The following is a 26,380-nucleotide window of genomic DNA, read 5'->3' as shown; positions in this document are numbered from 1 at the left end:
ATTCTTCCATTACATATTGCTATGTTGTTATAAAGAAGATAGACATTTTACATAATTTTTCAGATATGCAATATATTAAATGAGAAAACCTTTAAATATGTTCAGCAAGGCACTACCAATATTAATTCAAGATATGAACAAGAAATAGGTAGATAATTTCTAGATGTGTTTAAGTATTAAATATCAAATGTTCTTTTTGGAGTATGTATACAGCATGACATAAAATTCTGTAGCCAGACACACTTGAGTTTAGACATGACATTTTTGTGTATTTTCACTATATAATTCAAATGCTGAAGAAGAATGACTTGTCATAATCCTAGGAAGACTTTATGAAAAGCTGAATCTCAGATGAGGCCAGGTGCCAGCCTATTTCTGGAAGTGTTGATTTATTTATACTAATAATTTTTACTTATTAAATTTGACCTTTTTTCAGGTAGAAAACATCTTATTTATATTTCATGTCAAACATAAAATTAATTTGCAGTTCCAGTATGGAATTAGTGTATCAATGTTAAGTGAGGTGTAGAAATTGTAAGGGGTGGCTCTTGCTTAGCAGTATAGTCATAAATCACCAGTCAGCCATTCACTCTTAAATTCTTTAAATTGTTGTATAGCAAGCATTTGACAAAGAAGTAACCTACATTTCAGGAGTGCAAGTTCTTCTAGCTTGGAAAACCTTGTACAACTTCAAAATAGGTTTTTGTTTCCAGAAAAGATATTATTTGAAAGTCACTTTCCATCTGGCATGTAATTCCACCATATATGCCATGTTTTATTGATGAACTCATGAAACTGCACATTTTCTGGAGTCCATGCCAGTGCTAATTGAAGTTCTGATCTTCTCTGTGAAGTAAGAGAAAACACTTGCTTGGCATGCTCTGCTTTTTACAAGGTCAAACTAATCTAACTGAAGGGTTGCCAGTTACAATTTAACCATGTGTGCAAGACAAAGGAGGGAAGCAAAGTTTGCACATTTTTGTCTTCCTTTAGAAATCTCAAGTCTCACTTAAATGCTTTTTCTCAAGCAGCCTCACCCCGCAGCAAGGGCAGAGTCCCAGAGAGGAAGAGTGTCCTCCAGCCCTGCCACAGTCACACCATCCCAGCACCAGCGGGGACCTTGGCACCACACTGCAATCTCCTGGAAGACAGTGTAATGGGCTCTGTGTCAACTTACCAGCTAAAGGCTGAAATCCTGCTGCCATGAGATCTTCATATAGATGTTTGACAGGATTCTGATGAGCCAGCAGCGTCCCGTGTAACCAGATGAGCAACATTCTGTTTCCATGTTCCTTGTAACTTTTTTTCCCTATGCAATACACAAAGTACTTGTTCAATATGCTGGAAACAGTGTATTTTGTGCTTTTGCACTTTTAGAGTTGCAAGAGGATTTAAAACCTGCTCAATTATTTCCCTCTCACCTAGAAGAAAAATGAAGATTGATGCTTATAAAAGTTTTAAAAAAAAACAACTTTTTTATCCTAACGCTACTGTTAAGAGAGAAAAAAATCCTAATACATCTTAAAATTAATTTTTCCTTTCATTTTTGCCCAAGATGTGGAAATATATCCTAGAGTAGCAGTGAACAAGTATAATATGTGCTGTAGAAGTATTGTTTTAGCAGCACTTAATATGCCTGAAACCAGTAGCTACTGTTTCATGGCAGCTGTGCAGACAGAACATGAACAAGGTCTTTCTGTGTCATGAGGTTTCCCAGGTCCTCATTTGCAGCATGACCTGCAAGACCCTTCCATGCTGCTCACTGCTTCTGGTTTTGATCTCCTAAGAGGAAGGTTTTTTCAGGCCAAAAGGGAGAGCAGAAGTGGCCTGTAGTTCTACAGCACTGCTTCCTGGGAACTAGGGACAAGGCTTGTATCCCTTCACCGTGTGATACTCACATAGTTATAAAGCAACACTGCACTGTGGGTTTTTTTAGCCTACATATTATGTCTGGCCACTCAGATGTTACTACCTGTCCACTGTTCTTCAATGGCTTTAATTTGTTCATCTGTGAATTTCCAGAATATGGCCAGTTTTTTCCATTCACGGGGTTTTAACTGGTTGTATGCTAGATTCCAAAGGGAGGAACGGATTTGCTTGGTCTGTATACTGTGATCTTGTTTGAAGGAAAAGCTGAAGTCTGAGCCAACATCGCTATGAGCTAGATGTGTCTGAAAAAGAAAGCAGGTGATAAATCTTGTAAGAAAACCTTTGCTTACACACCAGTGGACGGTGTCCTGGACAACCAGATGTAGCTACTGACAGGTGATTTGCTCAGTGCCTGTAAAGGAACCATGTATGGCTCATAGAAACAGAACTGACAAAGTCCTCCCTTTGCCGCTATGCCTTACTAAATTAATTGCAAAATAAGCCACTTTCTTTCTCTGATATTTGATACACAAAAGCAAAGTAACACAAAGCAAATACTGTGCCAGCACTGCTGTGCTCCTTGACTCTGTCTACTTTATATGTCACATTTTGAACATGGTTGGGTTTCAGGCACAGTTCTTACTCTTTCCTCTTGCTTCTAGAAGTGCTGATCTTCCTCTGAGAAGAGGCACCCACCCTCAGTGAGGCACTTGCTCAAGCTGTTCCTGCCTCTGACCTGTCAGCTTCATGTGGCTGAAGTGGAGACTTGCAGATCCTTTGCTGGCAGCATGAGCTATTGGTTTCAACACGCAGAACCCCGTTCAGCAAAATGTCTTAACAGCAATACACACACACACTTTGAACCTGAATCTGGTTTCACTGCCAGATAGAAACCAAAACCAAATGGATTTTACCCTTCAGATTAAGTGATGTTGCTACTGTATGTGTAGCTCACCTGAAACAGGAGTAATGGGGTTGCTTCTTGTTTGGGCACCTTTGTAAAAACCATGTCAATCAGTGATTTCAGCGCTGAGTGGTGCCCAGGGAACAGTCTCATTCCTAAGTAGGTAAGCTCAAACTACTTCTATATTTCATTTTGTTTATGTACTGGTCCTGTCTCAAATCAATCTCCAAAGGGAAAAAATGTCTTCAGGATTTGATAGAGTTGATAGAGGATTACAAAGCAGGTACTAAGCAAAAAAGGAAATGAAAGCATGCCACATTAAAAAGTGCTAAGCATAAAGTGCTTCATTCCAAATTAAATTCAGAAAAACACAACAGGATTATTTCCTATACCTTATGAGAGTCTTAAAGAAAAAAACAGTCTCAGTTCAGTAACTAAGCATTATCATGCATGTTTGATTCCATTCATCTGATGCAACTCTAAAAAAATGTTTGCAGCAGCACAGCTTCGCTTTGCTGCTAATTCTGTTTTGAGGCAATGGCAAGGTGGGATAGTAAAAGCAGCTCTCAAATCCAGTCAAATCCAGCCTGGACAATGATAGGGAAGAGTTGGGTAGAAACAGTAAATAGGAAAAAAGGTCAAACAGAGAGATGACACTCACGCATTAGTATCATGTGCCCTTCGTCACAGCTACATGACATTTCCTTTTGTAACTAATGCTTTGTCATAGATGATAAGTCAGCTCAATGTAACAAAAAGACAGTTCTTAAAATAATGGTTCCAAATGGTGTAGTTTCCTGTGTGGTAACACCACCTGAACAACATCATATTCCACAGCTGTAAGATCTAAGCTGCTCCCAAAGGCTCTGCTCTCAGCTTCAGGCAATAGGATACGAACACTTATCTTTGTATTTCCAAACATCTCTGGTGCTCTTGTAGAAAACCATCTGCTTAACTATCTTTTTTTTCTCTTCAGGCAATTCAGTACACAATGCCAAGAGGTTAGGAGCATTATGGGCTTACTGCTTTCAGACTTGTCATGTCTTCTGTGGCAACAGCTGACTTCACTTCTAATTCCCCTTTAAGCCAAAAGAAACAATAACATAGCTGACAACTCCAGCTGAACTGGTGCAAATCAAATATGCACGATACAGGGCATTGGGGGAGGCACTTTTCATGATAATTAATCTAGATCTGTGATTTACGAGCCCTGTAACATTAAGTGTCATTAATTTGGCCACACAGGGCAGGAGTGGGGTGGTAAAAGCAGCTAATTCTGTGCCTGCACTGGGATGGGATCAGTATGCTTATACACTTAGCTAACTTAGTGAAACAAACACTGCCTGGCAGGAAGCAGGAGTGAGAATGAAGTCACAAATTGGTATGGCAATTTGGCCCTTTAGGGAGGCCCAGCACTATGCAGCCTACATTAAAGTAACAACTAGGGAAAGAAAGTAAGAAATTCAGACAATCTAAGCTGTGTCCTTCACTTTTTGCTGTATTCTTTTCCATTTCATGGAACAGAACAGGGAGCTTCTGCCAAAGCAGCTGAGCCCTTGGTAACAAAGGAGTGACAGACATCTGCACTCCACCGTTTTTCAACCACAGATTCTACTGTACCAAAGGATCCAGGGATCAGCGTGGATCCAGATTATCCCAGCTCTCATGCTGATGGCACAGATTGAATTTAGTTTAGAATCTCCCTCCGCCCCTTTGTCTCTCTTTGTAGAGCACAATGTAGGAAAATGTTAAGATCTGCCTACATTTTTAACAGCTAGTCAGGAATTAAGCCTGCATCTTGCAGCCTGCCAAAAGGAACTACCTCAAGCAAAAGACACTTCAAAATCAGAATTGGCTTTTCCTTTATCGCTGTATTCAGTGTAATGAAAGATGCCTCTTACCTGTTTCACGGTGTAATACCTTTCTGCTTTAATGATCATATCTACAATGAGGGCATGATTGCTCCTTGATGCCACAGCTAGTGCAGTTTTTCCATGCTGAAAGTAGAGACAGTGAATCAGAACATTATCTCAGGTAAGTGTATCATGGAAGAAATGCAAAAACAGTTCACAGAGACCCATCTTTTTTTTTTTCTTTTTTCTTTTTTTTTCCCCCTGGAAAAGGTATTTACTACAATTTTATGGCTTTTGAGTAACTACAATCCAAGTTCTATGCTCTGCATGAGCTCTATCCCCTCAGCCCAGCGGTGGTCAATTTCTTTCCCACACTGGACTTCCCTCTAAAGAATTTCTAGTGAGGTATGGCTGCTTTCAGAAACCTCTTGCACTCAGACTGCTGCATACTTTACACCAGCTCGCACTCTCCAGTCACTGCTTCCGAGTTCACACAAGCCCAGGCATCTTGAATTGAAAATTACCACAATACAATCCATTCCCATGTAATGGTTAAACTGACATTTCAGATGATGGGCTGGCAAAGTTGGAAATTGACTTTAAGGGCAAACTTGTGCCTTGTTTTATTTGGTAAAAGAGGTTAGCTCACAGAATGAAAAGAGAATTACTTTTCTCATGACAACTGAAATAAGCACAACTATAGGATGATGCTTCATGGGTAAGTACGGGCAGCCACAGTAACTAAAAGCCATTGCTTTAAATCCAGCTGCAGAGGTCTGCTCAGTCTACCTGAACCCATCTCTGCTGTCAGCACTTCAGTGTAAAGGCATCTCAGTGGCTCTAAAGGGTTAATTCTGCAGTGGTCTGTTCTCAGATTTGCACTGAGTGTAACTGCCTTGGATTTAAATATTCAGGGTGTTCTCCACATATCAAGTGCTAGGCATTCTAGAAAATTAGACCTAACAGAAGCCAACCTCTTAATTAGAAGATGCAGTAATGAGGTATTTCAACTATCTAGCTGCTATAAAGTTCCCTAGTATACACTTTTTGAGTTGTAGCTCCTAGTTCTGCTCACGATCATTCTCGTTTTTAGAAAAGCATCACATTGGAAGCCAATGAATTTACATTTCATTAAACCTTTAAGGCATAGGCTTGCTTTATATGTGAAGAGTCCAGAGACCATAAGAGCTCCATGGGTTCCACCTCTAGAGGGGTGCTTTACATTTCGCAGGGAGGCAGAGGGGGTGGGTGTTTCTGGCCTCCTGTGCTGGTGCAGGCATGCTGGCATCCTGCATGCACATGTAGCATGGTAGTCTTGCACACAGGGAGCCCTCTGTGCACTGTCACTCACAACCAAAGACAGTTTTATCTGCAGATGGGAAGAAGGAAGAGCTCCTGAGATAGCATTTCCTTTGCTCTAACAGCTTGCAACTCATGCAGATGTATGACACGCTCTGGAGACTGAGGACTCCTGCTGCCAGGGTATGGAGGCCAGGCCAGGCCAAGACAACAGGACAGGACAACACTGTGCAACAGAAGCAGGCCCCCCTTTTTCCTGTCTACTGTTAAGTCAGTTTTGGCATCTCAGCACCAATTCAGTTCAAAGGGGACTGTACTTGCAAATGTTCTCAGTGGAGGTATGGCCTCAGAGGTCATCCAGCAAACAGGCAAGGAAAAAACTACTCCAAGAAATAAAACCAGTGCAGAAAAGTGACACAACTTGTACTGGTTCAGAGCCAAATTCTCATAACAAGTCATGAACTCTATCACGATTGCTGTAATACCAGGGCACTATCTACCCCAAGACTTGTAGGTGCTTAAGGTCATAACAAGCAATAATTGTCTGTGTCTGCTCTTAGAATACAAAGAGGTTGAGAAAATTTTCCAGTGGCTAAGGTGCTGTCTAAAGTGAACAAGATTTCATTCTGGGTTAGCCCATATGAGAACTGCAGCTCTCTGGCAAGTGTAGGCATGATTCTGAATGAAAAAGCTTAATTACAGTGCAGCATCTTACCTCAGCCTTCCAAAACACATCAATGCCCATGCTCAGAGCCCCAAGCCTCTTGTCAGGCTAGGGAAAAATGAGACAATCCTAGTTTGTAAAGCTTCACTTCTCATGAGGACAGTTTTGTGAAGGAAAATTACTTTTTATAAGTTCCTAAAGAGCTAGATTTTTCTCATAATAAACATCAAATCCATCAATTCAAATCCATCAATTCAGTCATACAGAAAATCTGTAATAGCGGTAACTGTAAAAAGGGGAAATTCAATCTAGCAAATTTGTAAAAACTGGGTTTGGTATTCTGTCCTTTAAAAAGCACTTGCCTATCAACTTTGCTTTGGTACTTCTTCCAGCCATTGCTCTTCTTGCCTCAGTCTTTCCAGGCTGAAGGGTATAAACCAGAAAATAAAATCATATAATCCTTGCATGTGTGAGGAATGCAATTTACCTTATCCATGGCCTTGAGATCACATCCTGCCTTAAGCAGCACTTCCACCAACTCCACATTACCAAGATCAGCTGCCAAATGCAGAGGGGTTTCCTGCCTCTGGAATTATAGACACCAAATAAATGTAATACATCAAACTCCCTCCCAGAAGCAGAATGCTCTCAGGCTGAATCTAAAATTGATTCACAACAAGAGGCAGCCTTAGTGAGAAAACACAGAATGAAATAATTTAACTTCTGAGTGATCTACCTGCCAGTTTTATTTCAGGTAAACAAGACAGCACATGGGATCTCTGTAGGAAAACCTGACAGAAGTTCCAGCTGGCTCAGGAAAAGTTGCCGTAATGCCCCTCTAATGTATCATAAACTAACAAGTTCTCTCTCTCTTCCCTCTTAAAGCAAGGTGTTTTGGGCAGAGTGCTTCATGCAACTGCCAACCTGCATCAATATTATCCTCTCCAGTAACCTCTTCCCTGCTGAAATGCGTTCCAAGACAACTAGACATCCATAATTTTCAACATTATGATGCAACATCCACAACAGGGCTTTTTAGCGAGCCCTGCCACAAAATGATGATGAGTAGCAGAAGTCTACCTGTTTCCTAATGAGTTCAAACACTGCTCAGCAACAGTTTTAACTCTGGTGTCTTACTAGCATGGTTTAGTCACAGATCTAAAACACTGCACCCCGTGGGTTGCTTTAAAAAAAGATTCACTTCTTTCCAGTCAAATGCCACGCTGCACTGGGTTTCCCTCTGAGGTCAATACCATTGAGACAAATATTTCTGTCGTTTATTGCACATGAACCGTAACACTTGAACAATAAATTAACCCATTATCCTTATCTTCCACAAACAATATTTGCATAGCATGTACCAGTGACTAATACAAGCAAAAAGATAAGGAGGGAACCGCCTCTTCCTTCCTACTTTTTTGCACTCTGAGCTTATAAGGCAAAAAAAAAATTCAAGCAAAATCCACATAATCTCTTCTTCACCAATTAAATTGTGTTAATTCTCAGTTTTTCTTACATTGTTTAAGGAGTTTATATCATGATTGGCATCCAAAAGGCTTTTTACTACTGGTAGGTTGTTACCAATGACTGCTAAATGGAGAGGGGAATTCTTCTGCTGTGGAGGGAAAATAATAAACTGTTATACTTGGGTACATTATTAGAAGTTTATTCAAACAAGAGGTTTGAATTTAAAACTACCCATTGCAAAGGCAATATGCTCTAGCAGAGCTTCAAGATTGCAGAAAACACATCTCAATGTGCAGTTATACCAGAGATGGTAGCCTGCTCCTACAGCATCAGGTAGACAAATACAGCTGAGAAAACAGAAATATGGAGTTGCATCAGTGTGTCACCATTTAGGAATGCGGCAAGGCTCTCCTCTTAAATGTTCCTACCTGGGATGTGCTGCTATCCTTGGCAGAGAGATAAGGGTAATGTTAGGGCTCCCTCAGAACATTGGGTTTGCCCTTAGTTGAATAGCCTGAAGACAGATTTATTCTGTATTTGGTAAACGGATGTCAAAACCTACTTTCCAGGAACAAACACATTGCTGCTAGAAATATTCTTTGTACTAAACTGACTTGCTGTCATATTTAGAGCAAGTTACAGCTGGTAAGAAATTAAGGGGTTTTATTTGAGTGATTATTTATTAAAGTAACTGGGCACAGGTCCAACACCAGTCACAATCCAATCATCTGGTTGGCAAGTTCACTTTGGATGTTGAACCTGTGACTCATCAATTTCTTGTGAAATACAGTTAAAGAATAATTCCATACCAGTACCATTCATGGGTGCCAGACACCAGTTCGGTGTCTTTATAAAACACAGCCATTTCTTCAGGGCTACAGAAAAATAAAGGAAGCTCTTATGCAACACCCTGCTGGAAATGTTTTCAAAATATAAATTATGATTGTATGAGTTGCTTCTCCTACAGAAAGCCAATGAGAACAAGTAGCAAAACAACTGCCCAAACTTTAAATCATTTCCAGCACATCATAAATTTTTCTTCCTTGATAACTTCCTGCAATAGGCCAGTGATCACTGCCTGTCATGAAGCCGAGATGCCATTTTCATCCTGTGCTGTAGAAATGGAAAATAATTTCCTGTTCATAGCAAATCTCAGGTGTAACAAAAACTCTAATATCTAAACTGAGAGAAGATTTGCATAATATAAATACCCCTTCTTTTTAAATCCCAAAGAATGGTGGCATGCAGATTTTGAGGCCATTGAGTGTGCATTTACCTTCAAAGGGTGACAACACCAAAGTGTTTATGTACCTTCTAGTTATCTTTATTCAAAATCCATTACGAGTGTTAACTCCTTGCCCACAGCACCCAGGGAGGCCTGCTTTGCTAGTTCAAGCAGGGTACTTTGCTCATCTTCTCCTTGGCTTAGCCTGGCCATGTCTACACTGCACTGGACTAGTCTGCTCAGGCACTCCCTGGGTTGTGCAACAGGACCTTGTCTCTATTGGTCTATACATGTTGCTAATCAATATCCCAACTAAGTGATAACGTGTATAGTATAAAATTCAAGGAGCTACTCAATCTCCTTCAGCCGTCTGAATTCCAAGGAAGGCCACAAAAGACAGGACAGGCTGAGCAGCAGCAGAACAGTTATTCCGATATACACTCACCTCGGGTTTAGGAACCAGGTCAATATTCTTATCAATAAGAAAAGTAACCAAGGATAGATGTCCATTCTGAATTGCAACCTGCAAAGCACTGCTATCATTCTGAAAGAAATTTTGATAGACAGCAAAAACTTACATTTTTATTGCTAAAAAAAAAACAGTACTAAAAAGAGCTACAAATATAGGATAATCTTCCATTTAAGTTTGTGTTATTATCCTCTCTGTGAAAAAAAAAAAACCTTTGATAAAATGATACAAAAAGAAGTGGATCAGCAGTCAGGATGATGTGCAATTGCTTTTGTCAATAGTGAAGGAATTTCCCATTTTTACTATATCACAACAAATATGCTAAAGAACACCAGTATCCAACAGCCCTTTTCAATTGTCATCTATACTGAGCCATGGACAACAACAATATCAATACACGTCCTAGTCTGTTAGCTAGCCTGTTAGACCTTTACCAAGCAAGTACACTCACATTAACAAACTTTAAAAATAAATCCATAGAACATTTTTACATAATAATTCTGTGTAAACAAAAAAGCTCTCAGTCTACTGGAATCATAATCCTCTTGCAGCAGGCAAGCCAAGGCCATTCAGCAGATGCGAGTTGGACCAAAGTCCAGGAACCAGATGTGGATAACAAGAACAAGAACATCAGATCAGTCACTGCCAAAACATAGGATTTTCAGTTACCCTAGTCTGCTACATTTTCTGGTCATATGATGTACTATTGGGCATACAGTAAATAAATTCCACCACAGTACTCTTTCAAATAAATATAATGCTATTTTTCTTCCACATCAGTTTTATTCTGTTACTACTCTCTACATTCCCCATTCTACTTTATTATTTTTCCCCATTTCATAAAAATAAGCAGAGCGAATACACTTTTAGTACACAGAGAAAAGGGAATATAATGTCCTTCCCACTGCCTGGGATGTCCCACTACCTGTGTGCTGTGTACATACCTGAGTTAAAACATTGATGTCACTCCCTGCATCCAGTAAGAGTTCAGCACATTTTTCATGACCTCCTTTAACAGACAAGTAAAATGGAGTTTCTCCGTTCTAGACCAAAAGAGAGAAAATGTCTGTTCCCATTTAAGCCACGTGACTAATAAGACTGTGACACAAAACACCTCTGGTAGGCTCGATCAGGCTCTTCCAGCTCAGTAGAAAAGGTGAGATGGTCCCAAGAGAACACAACCTGAATGCTCCTAAATTAGCACTTGAATGATGTGGCAACTCACCAACAGTTCAGTGACAGATGGCATTTATGTGGACAGAGGTACAGTAACGTTTAATACAGATACAGAAAAATATTTAATAACTATTCATATATTAATATTCATAAATATTAATCATGTTCTTTTCAAAGAAGACTGCTGAAAACAGGCAAAGAAACAAAGATGGTGGGTAGCAGTTGTTGCCGTTCAGCAACAGCATGATAGAACATACAGTAAGTACTGAATTCTGTCAGTATAATGGATTTCTGACAAATTGCAAACACCTAGTGCTACTTATAAGGAGGATTTTTAATAGAAATAATCTTATTTCATATCTATTTCAAATCTTCTCACACCAAAAGAGTCTCCATGTCTCCACAACAAGTCTCTAAAATAGCTTACATCAGCTGCACAATGATCTACTCCCTGCTTCTAAACTCCTAAAATACACAAAGGTTTAATAAAAATTACTCTAGTGTTTTAACATTCACAAAAGCTTTAATAAATCCTGTTTGTACTTTGCTTAAAATCCTCACACCATTATTCTGGTAAACTGAATATATTTTAGTACTTTGCTCATGCTATGGAAAGAGAGATCAGTTTCTACACCACCCAGAATATGTCCAGCTGGAGGGGAAGGTCACTCCATTAGCCATAGCAAGGCAGGGGCACAAGCAGTACAAGCTTTGTGTGCAGAAGCAACATTCTTAGACAAGGCTTGGAAACAAAAGGGCTCCACATTTCAAAGAGGCTTGTGTGCCTCTTCAGCTTGCATAGCTGAAAATAGCAGACAAGTTGGGTAAGAGAGAACCTCTCCACCCACAAATCTGTTGCTGATAAAGGAAGAAGAGGGCCTCAGGTAGGAGTGGGTGTCCCTTTCTCATTTCACCCTCTGGGCCAGCAGAACAGACCATCAGCCACACAGTATGTTCCCACAGTGGGCATGACAGCCCACAGCAAGGGAAAGTACCTTGCTCAGTTTGTTCTAGCTGCCCCACAGAAGAAACAGAAGACACAAAGACACTTTGGAAAGCAGGAAAGCTGAGATGAGCAGCTAGTGTGCATTTCCTTTCTTTACTCCTTGCTTAAGCCTCAAAATTAAGCTCATGACTGCATCGACTCAAGCATACAACCTTCACAGCTAATATGCAACTGATGAATATGTCGGCTGAGCTCACCAACACTAACCCAGGAAAGCAAAAGCGGGTAGGCAGTGTTAGAGCCAGTTTCATGCAGGCAACTGAGTTCAGACGGCAAGGTGCAAATCTGAGACCTTGCTGAGGTATCTATGATGGTAAATACTTGGTATGCAAGTTGAACTGGTCCAGTGAATAGCTTGAAAAGCACCAGAGATGTTAAAAGGAATGGGATCACATGGTTAAAAATGCTGGACAACAGAAAGGAAAGTGGAGGTTAAGGCCTTTCTGTGTTTTCTTCTACCAGTAGTTATGCAAAGGCATGCCAAATGGAGGGGAGGTCATTGTGTGAGGAATAGAGGACAGAGGAAGAGACATTGAATGAGTTAACAGAGGTGAATTTATTGGACAAGGAACAAGGAAACAGGATGCAAAGGTACTAGAAAAGCAGCAGAACTAAGGAAGTCCACTCATTGCCACATCTATTCTTTTGAAAATTTTTTTTTTTTGACAATTTTTCATGTCTCTAATTTTATCTCTTTCAGTAGTTTCAGTGTCCTTACCTGATTGAGGTCATTTATTTCCTCCCACTGTTCAAGCAGAATTTCTACAACTTCACTGTGACCATTTTTGGCTGCTAAATGCAGTGCTGTGTTTCCCTCCTTGAAATAAAAAAGTCAAATAATATTAAAATTTTAAAACACAGAATAAAGTAAATATATTAACTAAAACCAACACAAAGCCTTTGGTCTTTTACATACAATTCTCTCTTACGTTCAAGGAGAAGGAGGCAGATCCACAAGACACATTCCAAGATTGAGACTAACTGGAAAAGGGCCTTTTCACATGTAGGCAGACATGATCTTGTTGATCTAGCTGGTTTTCTGAAAACTTCAGCGTGTACCAGCAAAAAGATTGGGTTCCGCAAATATGGGTACTACACCAAGCCCTCAAGACCACTGATTTAAAGATTAATGGCCAAAACCTGGGTAAGCACATTTGTAGTTGTATTTCTGTGGAAAAGAAATCTTTACCTTATCTTTTTCAGATGTGAACAGTTTCAGAGCAATCAAATTGTTTATCATGTCAACATGGCCTTTCTCAGAAGCCAGAAGAAATGGCTTTTTACCTTTCTAGAAAACAATTATGGAAAGAAACATAGTGTTAGAGAAAGTAGAAATACTTGCTTCTGGTTACTAGATTCATGGCATACATATGTGCACATGTATCCTACATAAAAATGTATGTATCATAAGACTAAGGAGATTAATAGAATAGTAGATGTACACAAGAAGATTAATAACTAAAAATATATAGTTAGTGTAAGTAAACAGATTATACATCTTGCATATCCTGAAGAAAATATATGAAAACTGTTTAGAAATGGTGAAAATGTAGAAATTATGCTCAAAATATTTAAATCTTAATTCTTCTCAGCATGAAAATATTTATCGAAAGAACATTAAAAGTCTGAGGATGCTCAGAAACAGGTAGTAAAGAAAATGGCAAGATTTATTTCCATGGTGTAACATGTATGATTTGAATTCTGTAAGCACAGACCAGAACTAACATATCTCAGAAGTTTCATCCTGGAGGCCCGAATTTAGAGCTGCATGTTTTGGGGGTTTTTTGGGTGGTGTCTAAATTTCAAACTGTTTACAATTCAACTGCAGAAAGTTATCTTCACATAAATCCATACCACTGTTCAGACAGTGAGGCACTTAACCAACTAGTTAAAACAGCCTCATCTCATATCTGATAGTGGCCTATATAAATGTGTAAGAAAAAAAAATGCAGGCAACTAATAGAGAATTATGAAACAACCTCAACAAAGAGAAGATGCTTCTTCACCTTTCTTTTCCCAAGGCCTAAGACAAAAATGTTTATTTTGTTAAATTAACTCTGTTTTGTCAGCCTTGTCATGTGTAAAAAGAATTCAGAATTTTGGGTCAATAAAGTTCAAGGCTGAAAAAAAAATAAAAGAAGGGAGATCTGTTCTTTTGATGACAGATCTCACAGGAATAAGTTTTCCTCATGTAAAAATATAAAATATCCTACTTAGCTATGTAAGCTTTCAAAACAAGATCCCAACATTGTGGAAAGGGAAAATAAAAACACAGCAAACCTGATGAGGATGAGGTTCTGGCACTGTTGAAGAGTTGGTGCACCTTTGTAGAATGGCTGCACAGAGTTTTAGGTTCTATCTTGAAAAAATACGCCCATGTTGGCCATAACTGGCAGGTTTTGGTAAGGGCAGGGGGCTGTGTGGGAGGACATCAGAGACTGCCCTTCCATAGCCATTTACAGCTGGCTCCACAATGGAATGAACTGTCCCACCACGTGCCAACACTCAAGCCATCAGAGGAACACATGATATCTCTGTGAAAATGTATTTAAGAAAGGCTGGTCGCTGCTACAGGGAGGAGGCACAAGGGGAGATACAGGAGGAGACATGAGAGGATGCAAGAGAGGAGACACAAGAGAAGGCACACCTGCAGGGAGACTGCAGCTCATGGAAGAAGCTTGCTGAAGCAGAGGAAAAGAGTAAGAAACAAAGAGCAGAAAAAAAGGAATCCACTGTGGACTGGCCCCAACCTCCTCTGCCTCCCGTTGCCTCACCAATGCAACTGAACATCACATGCAGCAAAAGCAAGGAGAGCAGGGGAGGAGAAGTTTCTGCAGTTCAACTGAGATAATCAAAGAAGGAAAAAAGGTGTTTTCTCCAAGTGCTTGTCTGGCTTTTTGTTTTACTTGTTTCTCAATATTAAAGTCAGTAATTAAAAGTTTATGTAACTAGCAATAAATTAAAATTAATTGAACTTCCCCAAGTCAGGATTGTTTTGTCCTAAACAAAAGCCTCATGATATCAAAGAAATAAACAGAAAGAAACACACTGTACCGCATCAGGCTTGTTCAAGTCATTCAGATGAAGTTCTTGGAGAAAATAATCAACTATTTTAACGCTGTTGTTCTGAGCTGCAAAGTGCAGTACATTCATTCCTTCCTGAAAAACCATAAGTGACTCTGTAAGAATAAGTTTGATTTTTTTTCCCAAACAAACATGTTTAGAGTTGATAAAAATTTGTCATAACAAACCTCATTCTTAGCCTTTTGATCAGCACCTGCTTTAACTAATTTTCGCATTATATCCAGATTTCCAGTCCAAGCTGCAAGATGAATCACTGTCAGGCCATGCTTCAAATAAAGTTACAAAGACAGAAATTACTGTTAGGAATTGGATTTTTTAATTGCCTTAAAACATTGCTACTGTAGCAAGCTGTGCAAAGAAGCCTCATGCCGGGAGACTGAAGATAAAGGCTGAGGGGAGGGGGCCTAGCCCACAAACTCTTAACTTTGTGGAGGCGAGTGGGGAGTCTCTGAGTGTGTGATGTGTTTCTCCTATGAGCCAGACCATGTCAAAGGGGTCCTTCTGTGCACACACCCACCACTACCCCAAGAAGGCCTCATTCTGAGCAGGGGTACCTCTGAAGCAGCCCCCTGCCCCAGCCTAAATGACTGGGAAAAAAACAGCACCTCCAGCCTCTGACCCAAAACTTACTTCTGTCTTGCAGGGTGGATTGCAACAACTACCACCAAAACACCTCACACCAAATTTCTTTAAATCTTACTGATTAATTCAGTGTATCAGGTTCTGCTCTGCAGGCTCTTGGAAAAGCAATATTAACACCTAGCAGTATGAGTGGAATTAAGGAAAATGTAATGCAACAAGACTTATCTAAATGTTTAGTGTGTCCTCTTCTTGACAGAAGGTCTGGCATTCCAGAGACGGACTGATCCCATTTTAAGGAAGGGTGGGAGGAGGAGAGGGGGTACTAAATACTACCTGCAAATTATTCTCTCTCTCTCCAGAAACTATGTAGATATTTAGCCCTGGGTGCAGCGGATGACAAATCAGGTGACTATATGTAGTGGCTCTATATCCAGGAGTCACCATAATTTTCCATTTAGACTTTTTAAGGTCCTTTTCTCTCAAATTCTCTAAAAAATATTTCTATTATAGGGGGAAAAAAGAGAAAAAAGAAAAAAAAAAGAAAAAACCACCCTAACTTAGAAACAAAAGGGCTAACTCTACTCTGTGCTGATGCAGCCTCATCTTGAGTCCTGTGTGCAGTTTTGGATGCCACAATACAAGAAGGATACAAAGCTGTAAGAGAGTGTCCAAAGAATGGTCACAAAGATGGTGAAGGGCCTTAAGGAGAAGCCATACAAGGAGCGGCTGAGGTCACTTGTTTTTTTCAGCTGGGAGAAGAGGAAACTGAGGGGAGACATAGCAGCCTCCAGCTTCCTCGTGAGGAGAAGTGGGACAGCAGGTACTGACTGATCTCTTCCCTGTGGTGACCAGTGACCGGATGAGGTGATAGTGACTTCAGGGTACTACTCATAAACTATTCATTGAGTAAGAAAACAGTACAGGATAGAAGAGACTTCTGGAGGTCCCACTGCTATAGCCTCTTGCTCAAAGCCTGTCCAACCAGATTAGGTCACTCAGGACCTTCTCCCGGTAAGCTTTGAATAGCCTGAAGATTAAGACTAAAAAACTCTCTGTAAAATCTGTTTCAGTGTTTGACCACCCTGACGGTGAATTTTTTTTTTCTTCTTCTATCTAATTAGGACCTCCCATGTTGCAATTTGAGACCATTGCCTCTTGTCCTGTCACTGTGCACCTGTGAGAAGAGTCAGTCTGTCTTCTCTGTATTCTCCCCATATGTAGCTGCAGACAATAAGGTGTCCCCTTTACCATTCTTCTCCCAAGGCTGAGCAGGCACACCTCTCTCAGCACCTCCTCATACACAGTTCTAATCATGCTGCAGTTCTAATCATCCTAGAGGCTCTGCACAGGAGTACAGTCTATCAGTGTCTTTCCTGTATTTGCAGAAATTGCAGTGGAAAACAGTGGAGGGCAATATGGAACATGCATCTGGTGTGCAGGCTATGAGACAAATCTAGGCTTGGGCAAAATTTGTGACTGTTTCAAAAGTCTGCCCTGAAAAGCCTTCCTAAGTATGAATAAGGAGAAAAAGTAACTAGAATTGTTAGCCTTACACAATGAGACTAGTGGATGAGGGGAGAGACATGAATGTTTATCTCAACTTTCATAAGAGTTTTGACACTGTCCCTCATAACATCCTTCTAGACAAACAGAAGTACAGGTGTAGGCAAACAGGTATACCAAGTTGTACTGAAAGCCAGCTGAACTACCAGGCCCAAAATGTTCTTTGATTAGTAACACAAAGTCCAGATGGAGGCCAGTCACAAGCAATGCGCACATTGATCCTGGGTCCAGCACTGTTTAACATCTTCATTAATGACCTGAATGATGGGGCAGAGTGCACCTGCAGCAAATTTATAGGTGGTATTAAATTGGGAGGAATGGCTGATAGACCAGATTGGTGTGCTACAATACAGGGGAACCTTGACAGGCTGGAGAAAAGGCCTGGTAAGAAGATAATGAAATTGTACAGGGAGAAATCCAAAGTCCTGTACCTGAGGGGAAGCAAACTCAGGCAGCAGTACTGACTGGGGCCAACTGACTAGAAAGCAGCTTGGCAGAAGAGGACCTGAGGCTCCTGGTGGACATTAAGTTAAACATGAATCAGATGTGCCCTTGCAGCACGCAAGGCAAATTATATCCTTGACTGCATTAGGAAGGGCACTGCCACCTGGCCAAGGGCAGTGATCCTTCCCCTCTACTCACTGGTGAACCACACCTCTAGTATCGTGTCCAGTTCTGGGCTTTCCAGCGTAGGAGGGACATGCCCCAGGGACATCTGACATATGAGAAGATGTTTAGCAACATGGGACTGTTTAGTCAAAGAAGACTTGGGTGGATCTTATCATTGTGCATAAATACCTGATGGAAGGGAGTGAAAAAGAACCATCCAGATTCAGTGGTGTCCAGTGACAGGGACAGAGGCAATGGGCAGAAACTGAAGTACAGGAAGATTAACTTCAACATAAGAAAAATCTTTTTTGCTCTAAGGATGATCAAACACTGGAATCAATTGCCCGGAGAGGTTATGGGGTGTCCATCCTTGGAGATAATCAAAACCTGATTGGACACAGCTCTGAGTAATCTGCTCTAATCAGGAGGCTGGACTAGGTCATCTCCAGAGGTTGCAACCTCAGTCAGTTTATATGATTCTCTCTGTGTGCTATTTGGCAGAGGGGAGTCTGGGAGGAGAAAAGGAAGTACAAGGGTAGGAAAAAGGTGGGCAAAGGAAAAGACAAAAAAAAAGGCAAATAAGGCATAAAATCATATGGAAACCAAAAACGTGGAGAATTGTGTGATTGTGAACTCCTGCGCTAAGGGTGATAAGATGACCTGCAGACCCAAGCTCCCTCCAATATAGCGAGGGACTGCCTTGGACTCTTCATTGGATCCACCTCTGAAATAGTTGGGATGGTAGGATGGATAAGAACAGATAAACTTCTACCTTGATATTAAGTGCAGAAGGACAAGAATTGCAGCTTTGTATCATAAGATCTCTTTTCAGTAATTCTGTATCAATGCTAAAAATGGTAACAAACAATAAAATTGTAACTCAATCACTGCAGCTTGGGATTGATATAGTTGTGAATTAATACTACTAATACTATTAATACTAATTAATAATACAATTAATAGTGGTGTGTTTATTGCCAGTTTCTTAGAAATGTGTTTCTTAATCAATAAACATCTTAACTACCTCCATGAGTTACATCAAGTCGCCAATCTAGAGATGGGAGCAACACTTATCTGCTGCTAGGAATGCTGCTCTGTGTTTTTAGCTTATTTTTTGTACTGAGCAGTGTTAAGAGGGCTTAAGACTTTATGCTTATTAATACAAAAAGTATGTCAGAAATCAAGTCACAATGTCTTCATGCTATTTCTTATCAGCTGCCAAGATCAAACTGATTGCCAGAGAGTACATGAATCACTGTCAAATACAAGATGTAATGTCATAATATTTAAGTCCTGTAAGCTAACTATGATGGAACGCCTCCAATGGTCTTTCAAAATGATGATAAGCAACATCTAAGAATTAAAGACATTTAATAATTTAAGGGTAATCTTTAGTTAGAATGAGATTCTAAATGTCTAATAGAAACCCCAACATGCGTGGAGGGTTCCACTGGGGCTTCAATGCAACTTATCAGGGTAATGAAAGGACCAATAATATGTTTTGAGTCACCTCATTGCCTCAATAAATCTGAAAGACGGCTAGTGAAAAATAATTTGCCATAAAGGATAATTTACAATAGATACAGAATAAAATTTACACTATACCCACTGGTACTCTGTGGAAGATCCAGGGATCCATTTCTTAACTGTTAGAGAGCACTAATACTTGAAGAAAACTTCTTGCAGTACTTTTCCATTAGCATTTATATTATAGACAATTAATTTTAAACTTCCATTCAGGCAATGTCTTTCAGCTTGCCAGACAAATGGGAAACGTTGCTTATAACAGTGCAAGATCTGCTTAGGAGTTGATAGGGTCCAGAAGGAGGATATATTTCTTCAGAGCAGCACATGAGGTATTCACTGACAGAGCAGCTCAGGAGCACATTTCAGAGCAACTCAACCAGCATTAACAAGGAAATGGTTACCTACACTGCAAGAACATGCCAAAGCCATGAGCCACTGATAACTGCAACTGACAGATCTCTCTCATCTTATTTTCATTCCAGCACAATGTGAAAACAAGGCAGCTTTCTCCCTCCACTCTCCACAACCTGGCATTTATCTTATTTATAACTTAAACACTGCTGCATATGGTGGATAAGAAGTAAACAGCAGAAAAAGGTAAAGGTAAATTCATCAATTTTCATTAATCAGTTCAATGGAAAACTCCTGGTTTGAATAGCATATTTATTAATAACACATCATACATTTGGTTTTAATATCTGACTCAAATCTTGCACTGTGGATCACCATCTGGCCCAAGCAAATCAGCCATACACGGATAAACATTAAACATCTTGGAGGCTGCAGAGCAGCTGACAGTTTTGCACTAAGCTACTCACATAAAAATGGAGGAAAAGACTACAAGGAGTACTTTCTGAGCCGCTAGTGATCCCCATAGCTCATTTTTACTTTCAGTGATCGCTTTCATATAAAGTGGCCCATGATTAATTTACAAGTACCACAGACAGTGTATTTCAGCCACCCTTAGCCAGTATTCCAGGCAACATGTTTTTCTCTAACAACCTTTTTCACATAAATGTGTGAAGTTCTAAGGCAAACTGGAGTTTTTACAGCAAGCATTTAACTTTGCACAACTGGGAGCAGAAGATAAATATCTACTTTCACTTTTTCCCTAAGGTGTTCCTATACTGTGTGAATCAAAACAAGCAAAACAGCTTACCTGATCTGATATGTCAAGCCTAGCCTTGTGATGAAGAAGAAAATCCACCACTGATACATGACCTCCCGCAACAGCAAAATGGAACGCGGTGCGCTTCAGCTGAAATAAGCAAAGCTTTGTTTGTCAGGTCTGTAATACAGTTCTTTTCCCTGTGCAGGTGATCAGGATTTTGGAATTCTCTGATTATTACCAAATGTCCCTGTTACTATATACTATTTCATATTTCTCCTTCAACAGTCACATTAAGTCTTTATCTACGTTTTTCTTCCCTTGTGGATAGAATTTAAGTATCGATCTTGAGAGAATTCTTTTAAAAACAGAATGGTTTAGCTAGTCTACATAGCATTGTTCCTTCACTGAAATGTCCTAGTGGGATGAAGTATCAAACACCGCCGAGAGAAGATGAATGCAGTACGAGAAGCATCCTTGTTTACTATTTTATTATATGGATTGATTTGAAAAGCTGAGATCTAGATTTACACAATTAGATTTGCTTCTCATATCCTCCTTTTCACTAAATCTCTGCAAAGCACGACAAGATTTCTCCCTCATTCAGTGTTAGTCACCTTCCCAGACTGAGTCATTATCTACATAAGTCAAAGCTACCATCTTGCCAGCAGTGAGTAATTTTACACAGGTAAATAGGTTCAGTGCTTATCAGGAAGACTTGATTAATTGCTCTGTAAAGTAATTAATGGTCTGAATTTAAAAGGGATTGTTAAATTGAATTAAACTTTAGTGGAGGGAGTTTGCTTTCAGTTAAAGTCAACATAACTGGCTTTAATATAATTCACTAATAGTTTCCATACAAGGAAGAATAAAGAGATCTAACCAATTAACTTTAAAAGTAGGTTTTGATTTGTTCTCTTATTCTTCTCTGCAGATCATCTGACTTATTCATGTGTAAGTTTAAATTTAAAGTGATATGCATTAAAAACATAAAAAGGTGGGATTTACAACGTGTATTTATGCCAGAAAAAAACTCTTGCACAGAAATAGTACTATAAAAACTCACCTTTTGACAGCCTTGCTTATTTGGCTTGGGAGTACAGGGGCAGGAATGATCAACATGAACAAAAAGAATGGCTTTGCCCGTATAAGCTACACCCCTATTAGGAGAATCAATCAAAGCACAACCCCCACATAGCTATGCTAATAACTCTCTCATAATACAAGTGTGATTTAAGGATGACAGAATAAAGTTTCAAACTACTTGACTGGAAATGTATTTAGTTTAATTTCCTAAATTCTGGCAAGCAATAAGGAAGCAAGAACTATTTTACATGACTTTTTAGAGTACTATGCAATTGATGGGAACACTCTCGCTGTTCAAAAGAAGTTTATACATAAGAAAATTTTGTCTCCCTCTCTTTTTCACAAACAAACCAGAGAATTCACATGTACTATTGAACATTCTCCAGTGGGGGAAAATGAACACAGTCATGGGAAAGAAAGTTTTTTTAGAACCTGTGGTTAACTTTGGATGTTCATGGATAGATGATTTATATGTAGCCACTGAGGGCATGCTATTATCCACAACTCCCAGTTTAATGTCATGACCACTCTGCTGCTGTTGAACTACTTCTCATGTTGAATACAGCACTATATTTTGTTACTGTGAAGTACACATCCTCAGATTTTAGGCCCAGAGTTCAAGGCAGCATAAGAAAAGCATTTTCATCTCTCTGGGCATAATATGAACTCTGATCTCAGCCTGGAGCTAGAGGATGTGATAGAATGCTCCCACGGTTCCATACAAACCAAAGGGTAATACTTCACCCTTGAAATTTTTGATATTAGTAGCAAAAATTAATTCTTGATGAGGTAAAGTCGTCCCACTCTAAAAGATGGGGAACTTGAGAAATTGGTCACCCAAGAACACTGAGGAAATATTATAGTAGGGACACAATTGAGAAGTCCTTATTTCCCAATGTGATACCCTGACTAGTGGCTAAATGCAAAAACCTGTGAGTTATGCTGCACAAATCCTACTGTTCATGATGGATGTGTGAAATGTTTCTTAATTAGGTCCTAGAGGGGACTCCCACAGTTCCACCACCTTGCAGTTGATGGGACACACCAGCATGCTGGCATTCCACCAAGCAACCCCAAGGAGTCACGTTTCATAGCAGTGATCTGTCAGGCACTTCATACTCACAGTATCTACAGCATTTAAATTAACATTCTTTTTAAACAGCTTTTCCATGGTTTCCAAATTGTTAATTTTAGCAGCATATTGAAATTCTCTCTCATCTGGCAATACTGTGGAAAAACATGATGAAAAAATTGTATTATTAAAAAAATAGCCACAACCAACATAAGGGTAATGATACTTTTCTTACTTTCTGCTATTTGTCCTGATTTAATGTTACAAGAATAATTTGCTTCTCATCATAGCAGTGTTTCTGGACTACCTTTTTCTCCTCTAGAAATATTTGGCTAGTGTTTCTAGTTTCAAATTTTAAGTGCAAATAAAGGTAGTTCTGAAACATTTCAGAACATGGATTACCTTTGTTTGCACTGCTCACAGGAACAGTTCTTTTACAAAGCTCTTGCCATCTAAATGGGTCCCAAATTATTTTATAGGCATACCAGTGAATGGTACAAACTGCAGCATTTATTTCTTGTTCTTTTGAGAAGCTGCTCTGTTTTAAAACACAACACACCACCAAAATACAAAAAAATCTAAAGCAGTAACCACATGGCATGACACAACTGGAAAAACAAAACAAAACAACTGAAACTAACCAAACCAACCAGGTTTTACAGGGGGCAAAAAGAAACAAACAAAAAGGTGTCTACTTGAACCCAAAATCTGGCCACAATGTGACATTCACTTTTAAACTGAGACCTTTCCTCAATGTCTCAATTCAAAAATGAACATCTGTTTGGTCAGCTAAAGTAGCTGCAACAGCATGTTCAGTAACTTTGGAAAGTAATATGCCAGTACCTTACAACTGGTTTAGCTGGGGGTCAGAGTATTTTTCATGTTTCTACCTTAACATTTGATTTATCACTTAGAAGAAAATAGCATAGCGGTTAAATCACTTGCAAAAATGTTAGTAGATATCTTTAATGCCCTAGCGTATCACACTTGTAATATAATTACTTAGATATCTTCTGTCTAGAATATTTTGCCCTGAAATCACTTGTCCAATGATACCACCAAAGAGGACAGCACTCTGTTGAACCAGGAACTGCAGCAATTAACTATTCCTTAGAGGCCTCTCAGGCAAATTCATCCTACTGCATTATGTCTAGGTTCATTAATGCCTAATAAGAACACAGCTTGAGGCAGTATGACTGCAGAGCATACTAAGGAAAATCAGTATAGCATTCACTTAATTGCATTTCACACGTTCCCCATGGCTATAGTCTCAGGGGGAATAATCACAGTTGTACCGTAACAGAATGAGTTAGAAATTAGACTGGATACTTGCAAAGGTATTTCCAGTTTTCATATGAAATTATCCAAGCACCTCAAACAAATGAAACAACCTCCCAAATTTCTCTGCAAATCATAGAATATGTTTTGCTTGTATTACAACATGGGGGCACAGGGGAAAATAAAAAAAAGAAAAAAAAAGCAGTTCCAAATAAAAAGGCACCCCTGGCATCTGTGACAAGGAGCATGCCTGACTGGAAAATCATCATTATGAACTTTGGGATCTTTGATCTACAAACAAAAGAATCTTTGAAGAATAAATTTCTTACTCCTAGTTTACATAGTCATTACCCAAAGAAGTATCCACCAGAGCTTTCCACTAACTTAATTTCAATTCAGATAACAATGGTCAGAGGACACCTTGCTCAAGACAAATCTGTGGCAAATGTGGAAACAAAATGTACAGCACTAAGTAGCTGCAATTAGTTACAATTAGGCCACATTTGTTACTGCTGATGAACATCACACATATGTCTTACTTGAGAATGCAAAAATAAATGCACCTCAGGACATTCATGAACAACCCCAAGCGTTTACTCAACACTGCCTTCAAGAAACAAGAGAAAATTATGTTTCTTTAATGTATCTGCATCGGACACAGTACTGCAAGGACAGTTCTGTTGTAGTTCTGACAAAGAATTAATAACTGATCTTTTCTCTCCTGTCCAGGCTGTTAAAAGACCTTCTGTTCCAGGCACCATGTTTCTTAATAATCTCTCTCTTAATACCTCTTGTTAATTCATGAGTTAAGAACAGTGAGAATCCAGACATGCAATGACACTGATTTGTTGCCCAAACTTTTGCTGCTTTTGCAAACTGATTTTTTTTTTCCCATGTATGAAATCACAGGAGTACAAAGCTGTCAGACTACAGATTTATGGAAGCTCTGGGGTCTCCAGGACTTGGCGCTCCCTGTGTTACCAGTAACCACTCTATTTTCAAGTAACGGTAGCAATCAATTATCTACTTGAGGTTGTCAGGGTTTTTTAGGGGGTATTTTCTATGGCTTCATACAAAATGTCTGGCTTATTGCCCTACAGCTTGTATCATAACTGCATATTTATATTATAACAATAAAATAGTTATATTCAATTTCCTTTGTGGAGAGTCCTGGCAGCAGTATATTGAATGTCCCAACATTGTTCATCTCTTAGAAGGGCAAGAAAATAAAAAGTGCAGAAAAGTAAATAGCTTTGTTGGTCTCAAAACAGAAAGTGAGGTACCTTCAATTCTTTTCTCATACTTATGTCTTAGAGGCCTCATTCTGTCTTTCAGTAATATCACAAATATGGATGATCTCCAATGAAGTAAAAAAATGCAGCAGAGATTTCAGTACTTACAGACAATGAAAATCCCTGCATGTGTGTGTTCCCCCACCTCCCCTGTCTGTTTCTAATTTCCTGTTGTGGTGTCCACACGATGAAATCCAAAATTATCTCAAAAAGCACATGGAAAGAAACCCCAAGAACTTGAACTGGCTGAAGATTCCAAGGAGGTAAAATAAAAAGATAACAACATTTAAATTCGAATGGCAATAAAATTGTTTCTAAAAATTAAGTCATCTATGTAATCATTTGACCACCTCTTCAATGTTTCCTTTGTTTTCTTGTTATTGGAAATAAAATTTCTAGGGCAATTCATGAGAATCTTTTTCTAAAATAGTAATTTTCTGATTCAAAGAGGTCATAGGAAAATCCACCGAGTGCAACAGTGATATTTTATCAATTTCTTTCCCTTCTTGCCCACTCTGCCAGCCTGGAAGCAGGAACTACAGCCCAGGAGAAGGGCTCCTGGTTGTCATGCTTTGATCACAGGACCGGGGCGAGGCAGGGTTTAACAACTACCTCTCAGTTTCCACAAATCAGGTCTTTTCACTAACTGCAGCCTACTCCAGAGCAGTCTGGTCTTTCACAGACTGGTGTGCAGGATGAAAGCTGGAGAGCTCATCACTGAGACTTGTGTTGCTGAGTGCAAGGTCCTCTGATTTCTGTGTCCCCAAAATGGGGGCCCAGATCGGCTGTGGGACTGGTGGCAGGGGCTCAGCCCCAGAGATGTGACTGATGCCAGCGAACCCCCCCAGAGCAGGTCAGGGGTGAAGCAGGGCACTGGGCAGTTTGCAGGACTTCTCCTTTGGAAGGTAACGTCAAAATCAGCTTCTGACCTCACATCCACACATTTACTAATGTCTTTCACTACATGTAAAGGAGCTCATGTTTAACCTTGTCCTTTCCAAACCCCCACCACTCATTTTGTTCTTCGGTCAAGGCAAAAAGCGGGTTTGGGAGAGTGCCACCGCCCCGGCAGCCCTGACGGGGCTGTGCCCGCCGCACAGGGGCCCCGGGGCTGCGCTGCCCCCGGGCTGCCTCGCCTCCGACCCCCCGGACTCACGGCCCTCATGGCTGGCTGCCATGGCTCCCCGCACAGCATCTTCCTCGGTGCGGAGCAGGCGGCTCAGACCCTTCATCGTTGCCCCTGGCTG

At 39.9% G+C, this 26,380-nt stretch overlaps 2 protein-coding genes across 3 annotated transcripts in view; one reads left to right on the top strand and one right to left on the bottom strand.

Annotated features, from left to right (window-relative positions):
• POC5 (POC5 centriolar protein) overlaps positions 1–1,337 on the top strand; it is a 27,911-nt gene extending 26,574 nt beyond the window's left edge. The window contains exon 13 of one of the 2 annotated variants that reach the window (XM_027709961.2): positions 1,032–1,337. The gene's annotated coding sequence lies outside the window, so the exon portion shown is untranslated. Of the gene's footprint in view, positions 1–1,028 lie in introns of both variants that reach the window. The other variant, XM_027709962.2, reaches the window with a different exon arrangement.
• On the bottom strand, positions 110–26,380 carry ANKDD1B (ankyrin repeat and death domain containing 1B). Its single transcript, XM_039384531.1, has 14 exons — positions 26,290–26,380; positions 22,615–22,718; positions 20,457–20,555; positions 15,184–15,282; positions 14,987–15,091; positions 13,122–13,220; positions 12,651–12,749; positions 10,695–10,793; positions 9,727–9,825; positions 8,106–8,204; positions 7,077–7,175; positions 4,675–4,770; positions 1,973–2,171; positions 110–1,309 (listed from the first exon to the last, which is right to left on the bottom strand). The coding sequence occupies exons 1-14, from the start codon at positions 26,363–26,365 to the stop codon at positions 999–1,001; spliced, it is 1,683 nt and encodes a 560-aa protein (XP_039240465.1). The 5' UTR covers positions 26,366–26,380; the 3' UTR covers positions 110–998.

The sequence above is a fragment of the Pipra filicauda genome, unplaced genomic scaffold (genome assembly GCF_003945595.2).
Source record: "Pipra filicauda isolate LSUMZ 115617 unplaced genomic scaffold, ASM394559v2 scaffold35_size7292922_pilon, whole genome shotgun sequence".
NCBI lineage: Eukaryota > Metazoa > Chordata > Aves > Passeriformes > Pipridae > Pipra > Pipra filicauda.
The sequence above is the reverse complement of the archived record's forward strand: the minus strand, read 5'-3'. Positions and strand labels throughout refer to the sequence as shown.

Bases quoted from the DNA above. Each gene is read 5' to 3' on its own strand.
- ANKDD1B (XM_039384531.1), bottom strand. From the start codon at position 26,365: ATGAAGGGTCTGAGCCGCCTGCTCCGCACCGAGGAAGATGCTGTGCGG. The intron at 20,556-22,614 runs GTGAGTATGAAG...TGCTTATTTCAG, and splicing joins ATTTAAATGCTGTAGATACT to CTGAAGCGCACCGCGTTCCA. The intron at 9,826-10,694 runs GTATGTACACAG...AATTTCTTTCAG, and splicing joins ACATCAATGTTTTAACTCAG to AATGATAGCAGTGCTTTGCA.